This window comes from Fusarium musae, chromosome 8, assembly GCF_019915245.1.
Source record: "Fusarium musae strain F31 chromosome 8, whole genome shotgun sequence".
Classification (NCBI taxonomy): Eukaryota; Fungi; Ascomycota; class Sordariomycetes; order Hypocreales; family Nectriaceae; genus Fusarium; species Fusarium musae.
The window spans coordinates 506,937-519,910 of record NC_058394.1 but is presented as its reverse complement, the minus strand read 5'-3'; the positions used below and the strand labels follow the sequence as shown (position 1 = coordinate 519,910).

Below are 12,974 nucleotides of genomic sequence, written 5' to 3'. Positions count from 1 at the left end.
TGAAAATGAGTTTAGCTGCCTAAGCGACGGCGACTTTGCTTTTATGTATACCACTTGATTAGATACCATATAGAATAGGAAGACCTGGCACCTAAATCTGATAGGACCTGGTTCAAAAGACATGTTGGAATTCTGCCTCTATGCAACATTTGTATACTTCTGTACACACTGGTCCACCTCCCACATAAGCTCTGACTTGCGCTTCTTGCCAACCCAGCTTCCATGGATCGAGTTCTCGGCAATAGTTTGCCATTCCGATATGCCAAAATTGAACGCATCTTGAACTGCACAGTAGTTATTAAGGACGAACCCTCGGAAATAAGCTGGATCATCACTATTGAGACTGAAACGAACTCCAGACTTGATGAACTCCCTCAATGGTAGCTGACTTACGTCCTGCACTACCTGAAGACAGATATTGCTCAGAGGGCAGATTGTTAGGAGAACGCCTTCCGCTACAACCCGACGCATAAGTGCCTTGTCTTCAATTAGCCGAATACCGTGGTCGATACGCTCAGCGTGAAGTCCATCAAGAGCACCGCTGATGTATGTAGGGTCACCTTCTTCGCCCCCATGAGCCGTGCGGTGAACACCTAGCTTTTCGGCCTCAAGAAACATTTCAGCAAATGGCTCCGGGCGAAACCCAACTTCAGACGAGTCCAATCCGAGACCAGATATAACAGGTTCCCCATTCGAGCTGGTGCTTGGGCTGAAGCACTGAAGCTCCATCGCTGTTCTCATTGTCTCGGCTGCTGAACTGACTGGCAAATGTCTCAAGAAGCACATGATGAGGCGAGCAGTAATGCCAAGTTCACTCTCAGCCCTATCGCAAGCAGCGCGGAAGCCAGAAACTACCGTCTTGAATGGTACCCCACGACTTGTGTGCGATTGAGGGTCAAAGAAAACCTCAGCGTGTCGGACTCCGTCACGGTGCGCTGCTGTGAAATATTCCCAGCCGAGCGTCTCGAAATCGTCCTGGGTTACAAGTACGGCCATGGCGCGGTAGTGGCATTGGAGAAAGTCCTCGAGATTGTCAAAGTGCTCGTATCGCTTTTCGAGAGCTTCTGGAGACGCGTATGAGGGGTCATCCTTGGGGAGGGTGACTCCATTCTTGGTAGCCAGTTTGAAGAGAAGGGTTGGTGTAAGACAGCCCTCGAGATGGAGGTGATGCTCGCATTTCGGTAGCTCTGCGAGGAATGAGTGGAGGTTGGATGATTTGCACATGATTCTGAAATAGACAGCACGTGTGACTAGGTGGTTTTGTGAGACATACTCGTTACGAACCACCACGCAGTTCAGTTGTGCGGTGATATCGATAATAATACAAAACCACCAGTGGACTCGGATCGCCACACTAGAAAGACAGTGAACTGTAAACACAGCGGCAATGTCCGATGATATCGACGCTGCTGAGTTGTGATGGCCCGGAGCACTTTTGCAGATCCCCCGGGTTCGGGTGAGCTCTAAGCTCGCCCGCCCACACCCAGTTGACCGAGCCCACGTTTGGCGGGCACATCCGGAAGTTCGCCGGTTTTTCACTGATAACGCAATCAAAGCCGTAAAAATATGCTAATCTTGACTAATTTACTCAGCCCAAGTTATGCTGCATTACACTAAGATGGCCAGTTCGCTCTGTTGCGGCCGTCGCCTCTTGATAGCGACCAATTTTTTAGTTTATATGATCCGAACCAGTAAATGTGCAAGTTATTGTCGTGCCGCGTTTCAGATCAGATGTTTTCCTTTCCTTGTCCGCCCTCTAGGCTATCAACACCATGGCAACTTCTGGCGAACACAGAGAGCATGCGGAGAATCGGTGCTTCACCAATGAAGAAACTCCCTTACTCGCAGACCACAGTGTCACCACCAGTGATGCCGCAGGAGCTGAAGAATCGCTTATTGCTTTGTCCCCATGGCGGAAGCCTAAGTACTTCCTTCTGATAGAGACCGGTGAGTTACCTTCATCACTGATATCCCTTTGTCCCTTGCCAAACCCTCAAGTTTCCTGGTCTAACATACCCTTGTAGCTATCTTCACCAATGTCTTCTTTGCAGGTTTCGATGGAACAGTAACTGCTTCTACCTACGCCGTGATCAGCTCCGACCTACAGCAATCCAACCTCGCCTCATGGATAACTACATCATACATCTTGACAAGTACAGCCATTCAACCACTCTACGGTCGCTTCTCGGATATTCTTGGTCGGCGTGCATGCCTCCTAATGGCGACAGCTGTTTTTGGTCTTGGATGCTTGGGATGTGCTTGTAGCACCAATATGGCCACTCTCATTATGATGAGAGCTTTGACAGGACTCGGTGGCGGAGGATTGATGACTATGAGTAAGTTTCCGTGCCTTGACTCTTATATTGAGACGTGCTCTACTGTCGGGTGCATGTGGCTGACAAGGGTCATTGCTCAACAACAGCAACAATCATTAATACAGATCTCATTCCCAGGAATCAGCGAGGCATCTACCAAGCCTTCCAGAATATCCTCCACGGATCAGGCGCTATATTCGGTACAACCCTCGGTGGTGTAATTTCTGACACAATAGGATGGCGCGTCTGTTTCCTTGGACAAGTTCCCGTGGCCTTGGCTGGCCTGTGCCTTGCAGCAACGGTAGTGAAGACAGGGGATCAACAAAGAGCGGATGGCGCAAATCTATGGACCCAAACGAAGAGCCAGCTGGATCTCTTGGGGGCTGCCCTTCTTTTTGCTGGTCTTGTGCTGCTTCTAGCCGCCTTGACACTAGGCGTTGATCGATCCTGGGATGATTGGCTGGTAGTTGCATTGTTTGTGGTTAGTGTTGTCCTTTTGATGGTTTTCATTGTGCAGGAATATCGGTGCAAAGGTCTGCCGATCCTCCCGTTAGACATGATGAATGGCTATGAGAGGGTTGGTTTGTTGATCTGTAATATCTCGCTTGGCATAACAGCTTATGGTGTAAGTATGATTCCTTCCTTCCTTATCACCACAACAGTTTTCTCAGGGCAATATCCCCCGAAAGCCTGTAGCTGACTGAAACTTGGGCCATCTTTCTTCTAGATCTTGTTCCTCATGCCTTTCTTCTTCCAAACAGTCTTGCTGGATAGCGCTTCTTCAGCAGGCCTTCGACTCGTCCCACCGTCTCTGGGCACACCCATTGGCGGACTTGTAACGGGCATTGTGATGCGCCAAGGCGGAGACCACCTAACATTGCTCACGCGCCTTGGACTTATTGCGATGCTCGTTTCAAATATATTGTTGTTGACGCTGGGTATTCACGAGAGCAACTGGAAGTATTCGGCTTACCTTACTTTGGGTAACTTTGCTCAGGGTATGGTGTATCCTAGCATCTTATTTGGGTTTATCCGTACCACTTTAGAATCAGGTAAGTTGAAGAAGAATATTTCAGTGCTTACCGTGGCTCTTTTGACCCAGGATATGGCTAATACTTGACACTTTGTGTAAAACGCTGTATAGAACATGCAGTCGCCACATCATTAGTCTATCTCACCCGCTCCCTGGGTACCGTTTTTGGAGTGTCTTCCGTCGCAACTATAGTACAAGGTTCTATCGCCAAAAAGCTCGAGGAGGCCTTTGAAAATCTACCTGGCGGCCCACAAGTATGTCATCTTTCATTCAGGAATTCCATGGATCGTTCGAGTCATGGTTTACAGTCTGACGCTTACTTCAGGCTCTCAAGAAGTTGTTAAAATCGATATCTGAGATTCGAGACTTGGAACCGGAACTGAAAAGTATTGCTATCAAGGTGTACTACAGCTCCTGTCGGCATGGGTTATTCTTTTTGTTCTTGGTAAACGCTATCGCGCTGTGCTCTACCCTTCTGATACCAATGAAGCACAATTTACCTAAGAATAAAAGGTGAGCGCGAGCTAGAGAACGATACTTCAGGGTTTCAAGGGAAAAGAGGCATGTGCTCTGAGTTGTGAACTCGATGTTTCATTTGTCGTTGAGACTTGTGGCTCATAATCCAAGTCAGTACGGAGTAAGTAGAGAAGGGATGTGCAAACCTATCCCATCAGTACAAAGTAGGTACTGTAGCTAGGTCAAGGAACAAACCTTTGATAAAATCTGAAATTTAGTTCTCAACAGAACGCTTCATGTTGTCAATGGGTTCCATTTCTGTGTCCTATTGTGATACAAGATTCTTATTTCTTGCCATTCCTTGGAAGGGTTCAGATGAATTGTCGCAGGATATTTAATAGGCACTATGCAAGTACAGATCGAATTGAGTAAAGGCTTGTCTCCTCTCAATACTCGCAGCCACTATTTTTATCATGCTGGTCGTTTAGCACTAAACTTCCATTGTTGTTTCCCACTGCCCATATATACAGACTGGCTAGATTACAATGTTCTGACCTCACAGGTCCCCGTTCAACGTTACCTGCTTCTGTGGCCTTGTTGACTTAACGGTCTCAGGTTCAAGCCAGTATGCCAGCTCGGTACCTACACCTTCAGAAACCTGCAGAACCTGGCCGTCTGCGCCCAAAGCTTCGACAAAGACTAGACCCATAGAGGAAGAGGGCTTGGTTAGTTGGATCGCTGTTTCAAAGCCAGTCTTTGGATGCGTTTGCGTTTTCCGAATCGTTATCCAACCAATTCGCTCGCTCCAGGATACTCTCCAGGCTACCGTGCGTGTATCACCGTTCCAACTCACATAGACATTCACTTCCCCCCTCTCACCCTCCTCAGCAAGCACGGCCAACGTCTCTGGTGAGTAGCCTGTCCAGTTGTAGCGGAACGCACGATAATTTTGAAGCTTATCCTGCAGAAAGCCACTGTCGAGGAACGCATGAAAGACAGTCTCGCCGCTGGAAGAGTACTCGGTGATCTGGCCTTCGGAGCCCCAATTGATCAGGGCATTCCCATTGGGCAAGGTCTGCAGAGAACCTTGTGACTTTGCGAGTATAGGACTCTGTGGTGGAAGGAAGGCAAGCTCAAGGGTAGCAGTGCGTGTTGCATGGTTTAGCTTGATATATTTGCCTCGCGAGTATGGGTATAGGTGAACCTCCTTGTCGCCACCACCGGCTGATTCCGATCCATAGACGGAGTTGTCGAACAGTGAAACGATTTCGGTCAACTCGCCTGACCCGCCCCTTAAATAACGTGCGTGATGCTGAAACCCAAATGTTACGTTGGGGCCAAGAGTAAAGTCAGAGAAACTTCCTCCAAGGCGCCATATGATGGACCCGTCTGTGCCATTGATCTTGTAAATGGTCGAGGCGTGTCGTGCCGAGAGTAGATAATGCCCATCGTCTCCTTTGGTAATGGAATTTATGTGGAAATAGTCCCATGCTGTGGAGCTGTTGTGGCCGATTCCAGCCTGTCCTAAAATAAGCGGTAGAGCTGTTTCGTCGGGCGAAACGTGATCTAAGCTTGCCCACTCGAACAGGACTTCACCAGTCTCAATATCCATTTCCTGGAAGCGAGCATCAACGATCCACGTCTGCTTCTCGGTACCGCCGTAGCGCCTCAGATTCCTCTGCACAGGATGATAAATCTGAAAGAGAGCCGTGGTTTCGTTGAGGACTATGAACTCATGTTTATCCGAGATCATATGGTTTCCAGCACGAAGCTCACGAATATTCTGATAGTTTTGGTCGAGAAAGGTATGGTGGCCATGGCCGTGCCCGTGCAGGCTGTTGTGAGCTCCCTCAAAGGAGAAAAGCACCGGTTGGCCCTTCCACCGAGCGGCTTGGAAGTTGCCAGCCCAGATCGAAAAATAAGTGAAACCGCTCCAGGCCAAATCGCCGTTGCTAGTCAGGATGTATGGAGCACCTTGAAGCGGTCCATGGTTTACCGGATCATCGTGGCCGGTGAATGGAGCAACGAAGAGGTACCCTTCGGAGCAGTTGTCTTGACAAGGTATTGTTATGTTAAGCGTTGGAGGAGACAGATCTGGTCGACTTCGATATCTTCCATCTGCTTCTACAGGGAGAGGAAATGCAATAATAGCCGCTACAACGAGTGCAAGCATCATGATATGGCCGGGGTATAGTTGGCAATAATTGAAAGTCGGCGCTTCCTCAAATCTGCTGCTTGACTGTAGCTGAGACGCGTTGCTTGGAAGTGCATGAGGCAGAATCGTGAGAAAGCAGGCGAGGTGAGCAAGGCATGGAGAAATATTATTTTCAGAGAATAATTAAGGAAACTGAGAACTCCGTCGATTCGACCGCTCAAAGTCCAAAAAGGTATCGTCATTGGGGAACAGGATTGCGAAACCTACAGCAACCAGGGAGGTTCGCATCCTTTGCTCCGTTTCCTGCTTATCGGTTCATTTTTGCCATTGCCTCTCCTTCTAGCAGCGGGTGAGTTGTCAGCCTCAACCGCCTCTCCACATCCATCCATTGTATTGAAATGTCACTCGCTCCCCCAATCAGAACAGGCCATTAGATACGGAGGAGGCAAAGAATGGGGAAGCGTGGATCTAAGCGTTAGCGTTGTCGGGTGAGATAGTAAACTCGTCCGTTGCATGTTTCGTCTCCTCCCATGGCCAGAAAGCATTCCATCAACCACCTCGTGCTAATCTAGGTATCTATGCCGGCAAGCCGCTGCTATTGAACCTTACCCGCCTTCTTATCCAAGCGGAGTTGGCCGCTTCGTCTCTTTGATGCCAAGTTTTGGTGAGCACGCAATTGTCCTGGGGCTTCTGCTAACGGGCGTGCAACGATGGAATAGGATCCAAAACACATTCTTACAGATAGGTGATCGAAATTATGTGCATACGCTATCTGTAGCACGCGATATGGACAAGATACATCGCAACTTTGCGTCGCTCTCCTTACTACTACTTAATAAGTTGATCTTTCGCTACTTGTTCAAAATTCATGCTTGTGTGGTTATGCGACAGCAACAACTCAGCAATCCCGATTCATTTTAATTAGGATAATTTGTCGTAACTCACCGCCCACTCCCCAATAGATCCGGGACTAGTGCTACACACTGATCCATTGCTGAAGCCGCAGCAACCATGGCCCAAGAGACTAGCCCCGCCGAGAAGTCACCCTCGGATGCCTTCGTCTCCGGAGCCGTGCCCCCTTCACCTCAGCTTCCTGATACATCCAAGCATGAGACCAGTTCTTCGGAATGCAGCTGGTCAGAGTCAGAAGAAAAGGCTCTCGTTCGGAAGTGAGTTGTACACAGCCGCTGAAGCACTATCTTCATTGAATCACTATGGTCCATCGCACATTTTTGAGAAGCTGACCTCCCCCCCCTCTGCGTTTAGGATCGATTTCGTCGTCTTGACTATCTTGATCTTTTGCTTTTTCAACTTCCAACTCGACAGAGCAAATATGTAAGCCTAAACCCGACATCTCACTTATCGATTCCTGAAACACTCAACTCGACTGAGTTCCAAGCACATAAGCCTTTCCATGACTTGCCAGAATCCTTGATTATTGATCACGACCTTTGCTTGTATAGTGGAAATGCTCTGACCGATAACTTCCTTGGCGATGTCGGGATATCTCAGAATTGGTTCAACGTTGGCCAGCAACTATTGAATGCTGGTATCGTCCTGCTTGAGGTTAGTTCCCCAGATCTTTACTTGCCCATATTTACTCTGCTAGAGGCCATGGAGGTCGTGGCATAGTGGCTTACCCAATATTTGCAGATCCCTAGTAACATTATCTTATATCGCGTCGGGCCCCGTATCTGGATCGGTTCCCAGGTCATCGCTTGGTTAGTAAAAAAGAGGCTCATTGCCAAGGCACAGAAAAAAGGTCTTAGAACCTCTAACATTTGCTTGTAGGGGCCTGGTGTCTATATTTCAAGCTTGGCAGAAAGGACTAGGATCCTTCTTGCCCACAAGAGTTCTCCTTGGGTCAGTTTCCCTGGCTTCTGTCTACATGTGTTTGCGTCTTTATGGTCATCTGACTACTAAGGGGCCCTGTTTGTCTTGATCTCTCTTGGTAAAAACTTTCTGACAACCTTCAAACAGTCTCCTTGAGTCTGGATTTATCCCTGGCAGTCTCTACACACTCAGCTCTTGGTACAAGAATTCTGAACTCAGTCGCCGATTTGGCTTCTTCTTTTTAGGAAATGGCATCGCTCAGGCTTGCGGTGGCTTACTGGCATACGGCGTGTATGTAGTCACAATACTCGAAATCAACCATTACTAATTATGGTGTATCTAGACTTAATATGCGGGGTGTAGCTGGTATGGCCGGGTGGCAGTGGCTTTTTATCGTATGAATCTCCCTCATGCTAATAGCAGTCGCTGCTTGGCCCCTCCTATACGTGACTTAACTAACATATCGATGGCTCTTAGATCGAGGGGCTTCTTACTATCGTCTCTGGTGCTATTTTTCTCAGCCTTTTTCCCGGGTTGCCCAATAACCCTGTGTCTCTGCTACGGATATCTTTCTTCAATGAACGTGAGAAAATGATTATGGAAAGTCGACTCCGACTGGACAACGATACACGCACAGCTCGGGGCCGACATATCACGAGCTCGCACATTCTATCCACCGTGAGTACTTTCCTATCACTCAGATCACTGAATGATAGACTCGTTGATTGGTAGAGGCTAAAGATATCTTTACGTTCTTCACAGATCAAGGACCCAAAGGTCCTGCTACATGTGCTACTTACGATTTGTGGTCTAGCACCGACGACAGCCCTCTGGTCGTACGCCCCAACCATCGTCGGTTCATTTGGATACGGACGCTTAGAAGCCAACGCACTCGTTTCAGTCGGCCAGTGGATCTCAGTGTGCCTCATCCTCATTGCAGCGTATGCCGCGTTAGTTTCCCTGCCGTCTCCATATGATAGACTTGCTGACGAAGAACGAATAACAGTGATAAGACAGGCCGACGTGGCTTCGTAGTGCTGTTCGGTGTCTTCTGCCAGTGGATCTTCATGGTAACATTCCGCGGATTACCTGATAGCTCGAGGGCTGGTGTAAAGTATGGTATCATCACCATGGGCACTGCGACCTGTAGTTGGTGGCGTGAGTTCTAAAAATCAGACTCCTTCCGCTTACAATTAACATACTGATTGTTGAAATCGCTAGATTCTGTTAATGGCTCCTGGTTGTCCATCAACGCCAGCTGTCCTGAAAAAAGAGCGATTCGCATGGTAAGTCAATGGGTCCCAAGAGCTTTTCATAACTGGAGCTCAGTCAGTTCCATCTAACCAGCATCTCGTATTCTAGGCTATGTTTATCATAGCGGCTAATTGCGCTGGCATTGTCGGTGGACAGCTATTTCGGTCAGACGATTTACCGTACTACCATCGCGGATGGACAATCATAGCCGTGTTGATGTCTATTGCTTTGTCGGTTGTTATCTCTCTACTCATCCTTTACTGGCAAGCAAACAGGCACTTAGCAAGCGGTGGTAACGCCATTGATCAGCCTGCAGATGAATATGGACATCATGGGGATGGACTTCAACGACGACGCCGATCAGCCGCTTTCCCTTACAACTTCTGACAAGATGGAGCCCCAGTCTGGGCAGATTGAAGTCTCTGTTTCACACGTTATTCCATCGATCTCATTCAATTGCGGGACGATCGTGGCTTTGGGTCCATCGATAGAAGCTGTTATAATCAGCAAGTGGTCATATAGCTTTTACAGTTGGCATATTTTAAAATCCGCAACAAGCATGGTTCGGTCGCTATTTACCGTTAATTTGATATTCGAGATCTAGCGGAGCAAAATCCTTTAGCCTTTGGCCCTCTCACATGCATGACTACAGTATGTAGCTAAGTTAAATCATGAAGAGTATAGCTATTTGGTCACTGGTGAAACCGTATGCTTATTAATGCTGTAAATTTTATGACCACGGCTTTCATAAGAATTATAAAACTCGGAGGAACAAGAAAAATACTCAAGCTTTGAGACTCTTATACAGTGCTCTTGGCTTGACCTGAAAGGCTGTGCGAGGTGTCTGTCAGACGTTATAAGTCTAGTATATATAACTTGAGTGTCAACTCGGTATCAAATGACTAAAATGGGGAGATCGACTTCTGCACCAAAGCACAGGCCTTGAATTATCTCGGACTCTTACTCAAAATCGCTCCTAGTCCCCCTCTTATATTTCCCATTCTCGTGTCCCTTTCTCCTTGATAATCACTGACTCTAAAGGTGTATGAATAAGTGCGTGCTGCTCTTCTGTGAAGACGGGCAGGCTCCATGCTAGGTTAGTTGGTAAGCTTTATAATAGGATTGCTTCTAATGGCTATAGAAGTCAAGCCGTTCTCGCAAGACAGCTCTTCATCTTGCGCCATCAATTTCATGGCATATGCTCAAATCCACTACTTTGTCATGATCACTTGGCTGCTCCTCGTCAAGATACCACTTCTTGAAAGCCTGACGAAGTTCGGATTCTTTACTGTATTGGCTTGATGTCTGAAATATAGTCGTCTTCGAATATCAATCAGCTCTGAAGGCATATCTTGCCTTTCAGTAGTTCCAGTTCCCTGCCCTCAAGAGGTGACCCGGCGCCCCAGAACGTTAATAACTACTACCCAAGAAAGTATGAACAGTATTTCGAGATCAAAAAGATTAAATTCCAACGCAATATAGTTTTGATTCTAGATCAGGACAGCTGCGAGCTATCTGAGCTATCAGTACAAAGGAAGACCTTAGAAAGGCCGCAAATCTCAAGTAAAATACTACACAAGCATTCGAGATGCGCTATAAACAGCCTGATATCTCATTTCAATTCAATACACGGATAGATGGAGATGTTAAAAGGCAATAATGGATATTCATCCAGGGCCTATTGAGACCTCCATTTGAACAGGAGAACCGAACCCAAAAAAAGACTTTAATACCTATGTAACGCCCATTAAAGAATACCGGGTTTAGTGACTATCATCCAAGCCTCCATGGCTCTCCCCTACCTGAGTTTACGAGATCACCTGTCCGAAGACAGAATCGTAGAATCGCTATCCTCTGTCATTGCCCAGTCTACCAGACCGCGCAACGCCTCCTGGCAGATCGTTTCATCTCTTACGCTGTTCCCATCAGCATGACTTCCCAGTCCCATGAGGAAGCCCGAGACTACTTCCTGACCTTCGACAGTCCAGAAATCCCGCACCATGGAAACTTTCAGCCCCTCGTCCTGCTCGAGATATGGAGATCGAGACTGCTCTCTCCCTGGGAAGACCGTAGACCAAATACGACGCCAACGACGTGCTTCTCCCAATTCATACCGATCCCTCTTGATCAATCTCACTTTTTGGCTTTCAGTCAGCCCTATAGATGCCTCTTGATCGATTCTTTTGCATGCATTCTCCAAGACGTGGTTGTCTCGATCAATCAAAGTTTCAAAAGTCTTCCAGCATGTACGGCAATACAGAGGCTTGTCGTGTTGCCTTAAAAGATGCTTGATCAATACTTCAATAGAGGATACATCGTGTTGGGCAAGACACGCCCGATGCTTGTCGGGTGCATGAATGTAAAATGGGCAAGCAAGATGAAAGAAGCCTTGTCCGCGTGCTGGGTGAGAAATTACAACGAATTCCTCCTCGCTTTCATTCCCTTCGTCGGCTCTTGGAAGACCCGACCGCCACTGTGTTGTTCTGAAACGCTTTCGCGGCGGCAATCTGTCCTTTGGCGGCGCAGTGTATTCTACCCCAGCAGCCCAACGACCGAATCTCTCTCTCAAAAGTTGCTGTAGATTGATTTTTTGCTTCAGAGATAATTGGCAGCACGAAATGATATTCTCTTGAGACTCTAGATGTTCGTTGGTGCTGATGATTGCATCATCGTCATTGCTTGGAGAACCCTCGCTTCTTGGGAGGGCTGTAGCCTCGTAGAGTTCAGACTCTTTACATTGATTCTTGGGAGGCGATAGCGACCGGCCAGATCTTGTCCTCTTCAAACCAGTCTGGGGACACTGTTGGGTTGATTGTCTAGAAAATTGCCTCACTGGAAGCTTTCGAGACCTTTCCGGTGTCATGATGAAATCTTAGAAGAGTTTTGCTAGCGATACGACGGGATCGAAAGGCAGGAGAGTTCTTTGCCACCAAGCTCGTGAGGAAGCAGGAGGTGTAAAAATTGACGGAAAGTAGGTTCTGTGGCTAGATGCAACGATAATCTTTAGGAAGACCGTCTTTAATGTACTCACTGTCCTGTAGCCTGATGTAAATTTCAAAAAACTCGAGTTTTGTTCGCGGGTAACCAATGAGCTTGCAGCCAGAGTATGTAACGCTAAAAAATGCCACTCTCGCTTCTCGAAATGGTGTTACGTTTGTGCCAATTAAAAGACAGTCTATCTTGGAGTCTCTGCACAATCGTGGAATGGCTTTTCAGCCCTAAGCCAAACAGGTCCTCCCTTCACTTTACGTTGGTGCAGAAACGACTAGGCTATTGCAGAGTCAGCAGAGAAGATGCCTGTCGCAGATAGAATGCCTGCGGCGAAACACCCGCAGCGGTACATGACAAAGCCCCAATCTGAAGTTGCCACGATTGTGGAGAGCTTGTCTGACATTGAATTGCGTGGTTGGTGGTGTACAACTGCCGACTTACCGCTTCACTACAAGCGCAATGCATGTCGGGCTTACCGTAAGTATTTATCTGAAACTAACATAGGTTGCGTGGATTGAAATCACAATTCATGCACAGCCCGGCTTGAAATAGAGGGCAGGTATCTGTTGTTGAGATGAGCGGTCTCCTGATGACGAATGGACTACGAACGACATTGTTTTGATCTGCTTAGTAGTCTACGAAATCGCTGGTGCTGAAATCGCAATTCCGCATCTTTGGTTCCCAGTTACTCTGGACCGTGTGCCGAAACACTATCGACGGTGGCCGGGCTGTGAGCTATTAGAGAAGTCACCAAATTATTTGGTATGTTGATACGAAGCCCAAACAGGCAGTAGCATAACTAGTCACGAGATTCTTTCATAAAGAGACCAAATCTCAGTTACTCAAAAGGCCATTGTGTCCTATTTCACTCAGTCTGCTCCTAATGATATAATTCATCGCTAAACAAAATACGTTTGTGACCAACAGGTCCGCGTCC

The 12,974-nt window shown here is 47.5% G+C and overlaps 4 protein-coding genes across 4 annotated transcripts; 2 read left to right on the top strand and 2 right to left on the bottom strand.

Annotated features, from left to right (window-relative positions):
• Positions 1 to 138: 138 nt before the first annotated feature.
• J7337_010401 (uncharacterized protein) lies at positions 139 to 1,224 on the bottom strand (the record flags this gene model as incomplete). Its single annotated transcript, XM_044827986.1, has 1 exon — positions 139 to 1,224. One exon carries the CDS (start codon positions 1,222 to 1,224, stop codon positions 139 to 141), a length of 1,086 nt encoding a protein of 361 aa, XP_044676540.1.
• A 548-nt stretch (positions 1,225 to 1,772) lies between these two features.
• Positions 1,773 to 2,536, top strand: J7337_010400 (uncharacterized protein; the record flags this gene model as incomplete). The annotated part of the gene is made up of 3 exons (XM_044827985.1): positions 1,773 to 1,947; positions 2,025 to 2,336; positions 2,454 to 2,536. The coding sequence occupies 3 exons, from the start codon at positions 1,773 to 1,775 to the stop codon at positions 2,534 to 2,536; spliced, it is 570 nt and encodes a 189-aa protein (XP_044676539.1).
• A 1,824-nt stretch (positions 2,537 to 4,360) lies between these two features.
• On the bottom strand, positions 4,361 to 5,977 carry J7337_010399 (uncharacterized protein; the record flags this gene model as incomplete). The annotated part of the gene is made up of 1 exon (XM_044827984.1): positions 4,361 to 5,977. The coding sequence occupies one exon, from the start codon at positions 5,975 to 5,977 to the stop codon at positions 4,361 to 4,363; it is 1,617 nt and encodes a 538-aa protein (XP_044676538.1).
• Positions 5,978 to 6,970: 993 nt separating this feature from the next.
• On the top strand, positions 6,971 to 7,591 carry J7337_010398 (uncharacterized protein; the record flags this gene model as incomplete). Its single annotated transcript, XM_044827983.1, has 2 exons — positions 6,971 to 7,128; positions 7,423 to 7,591. 2 exons carry the CDS (start codon positions 6,971 to 6,973, stop codon positions 7,589 to 7,591), a joined length of 327 nt encoding a protein of 108 aa, XP_044676537.1.
• Positions 7,592 to 12,974: the final 5,383 nt, after the last annotated feature.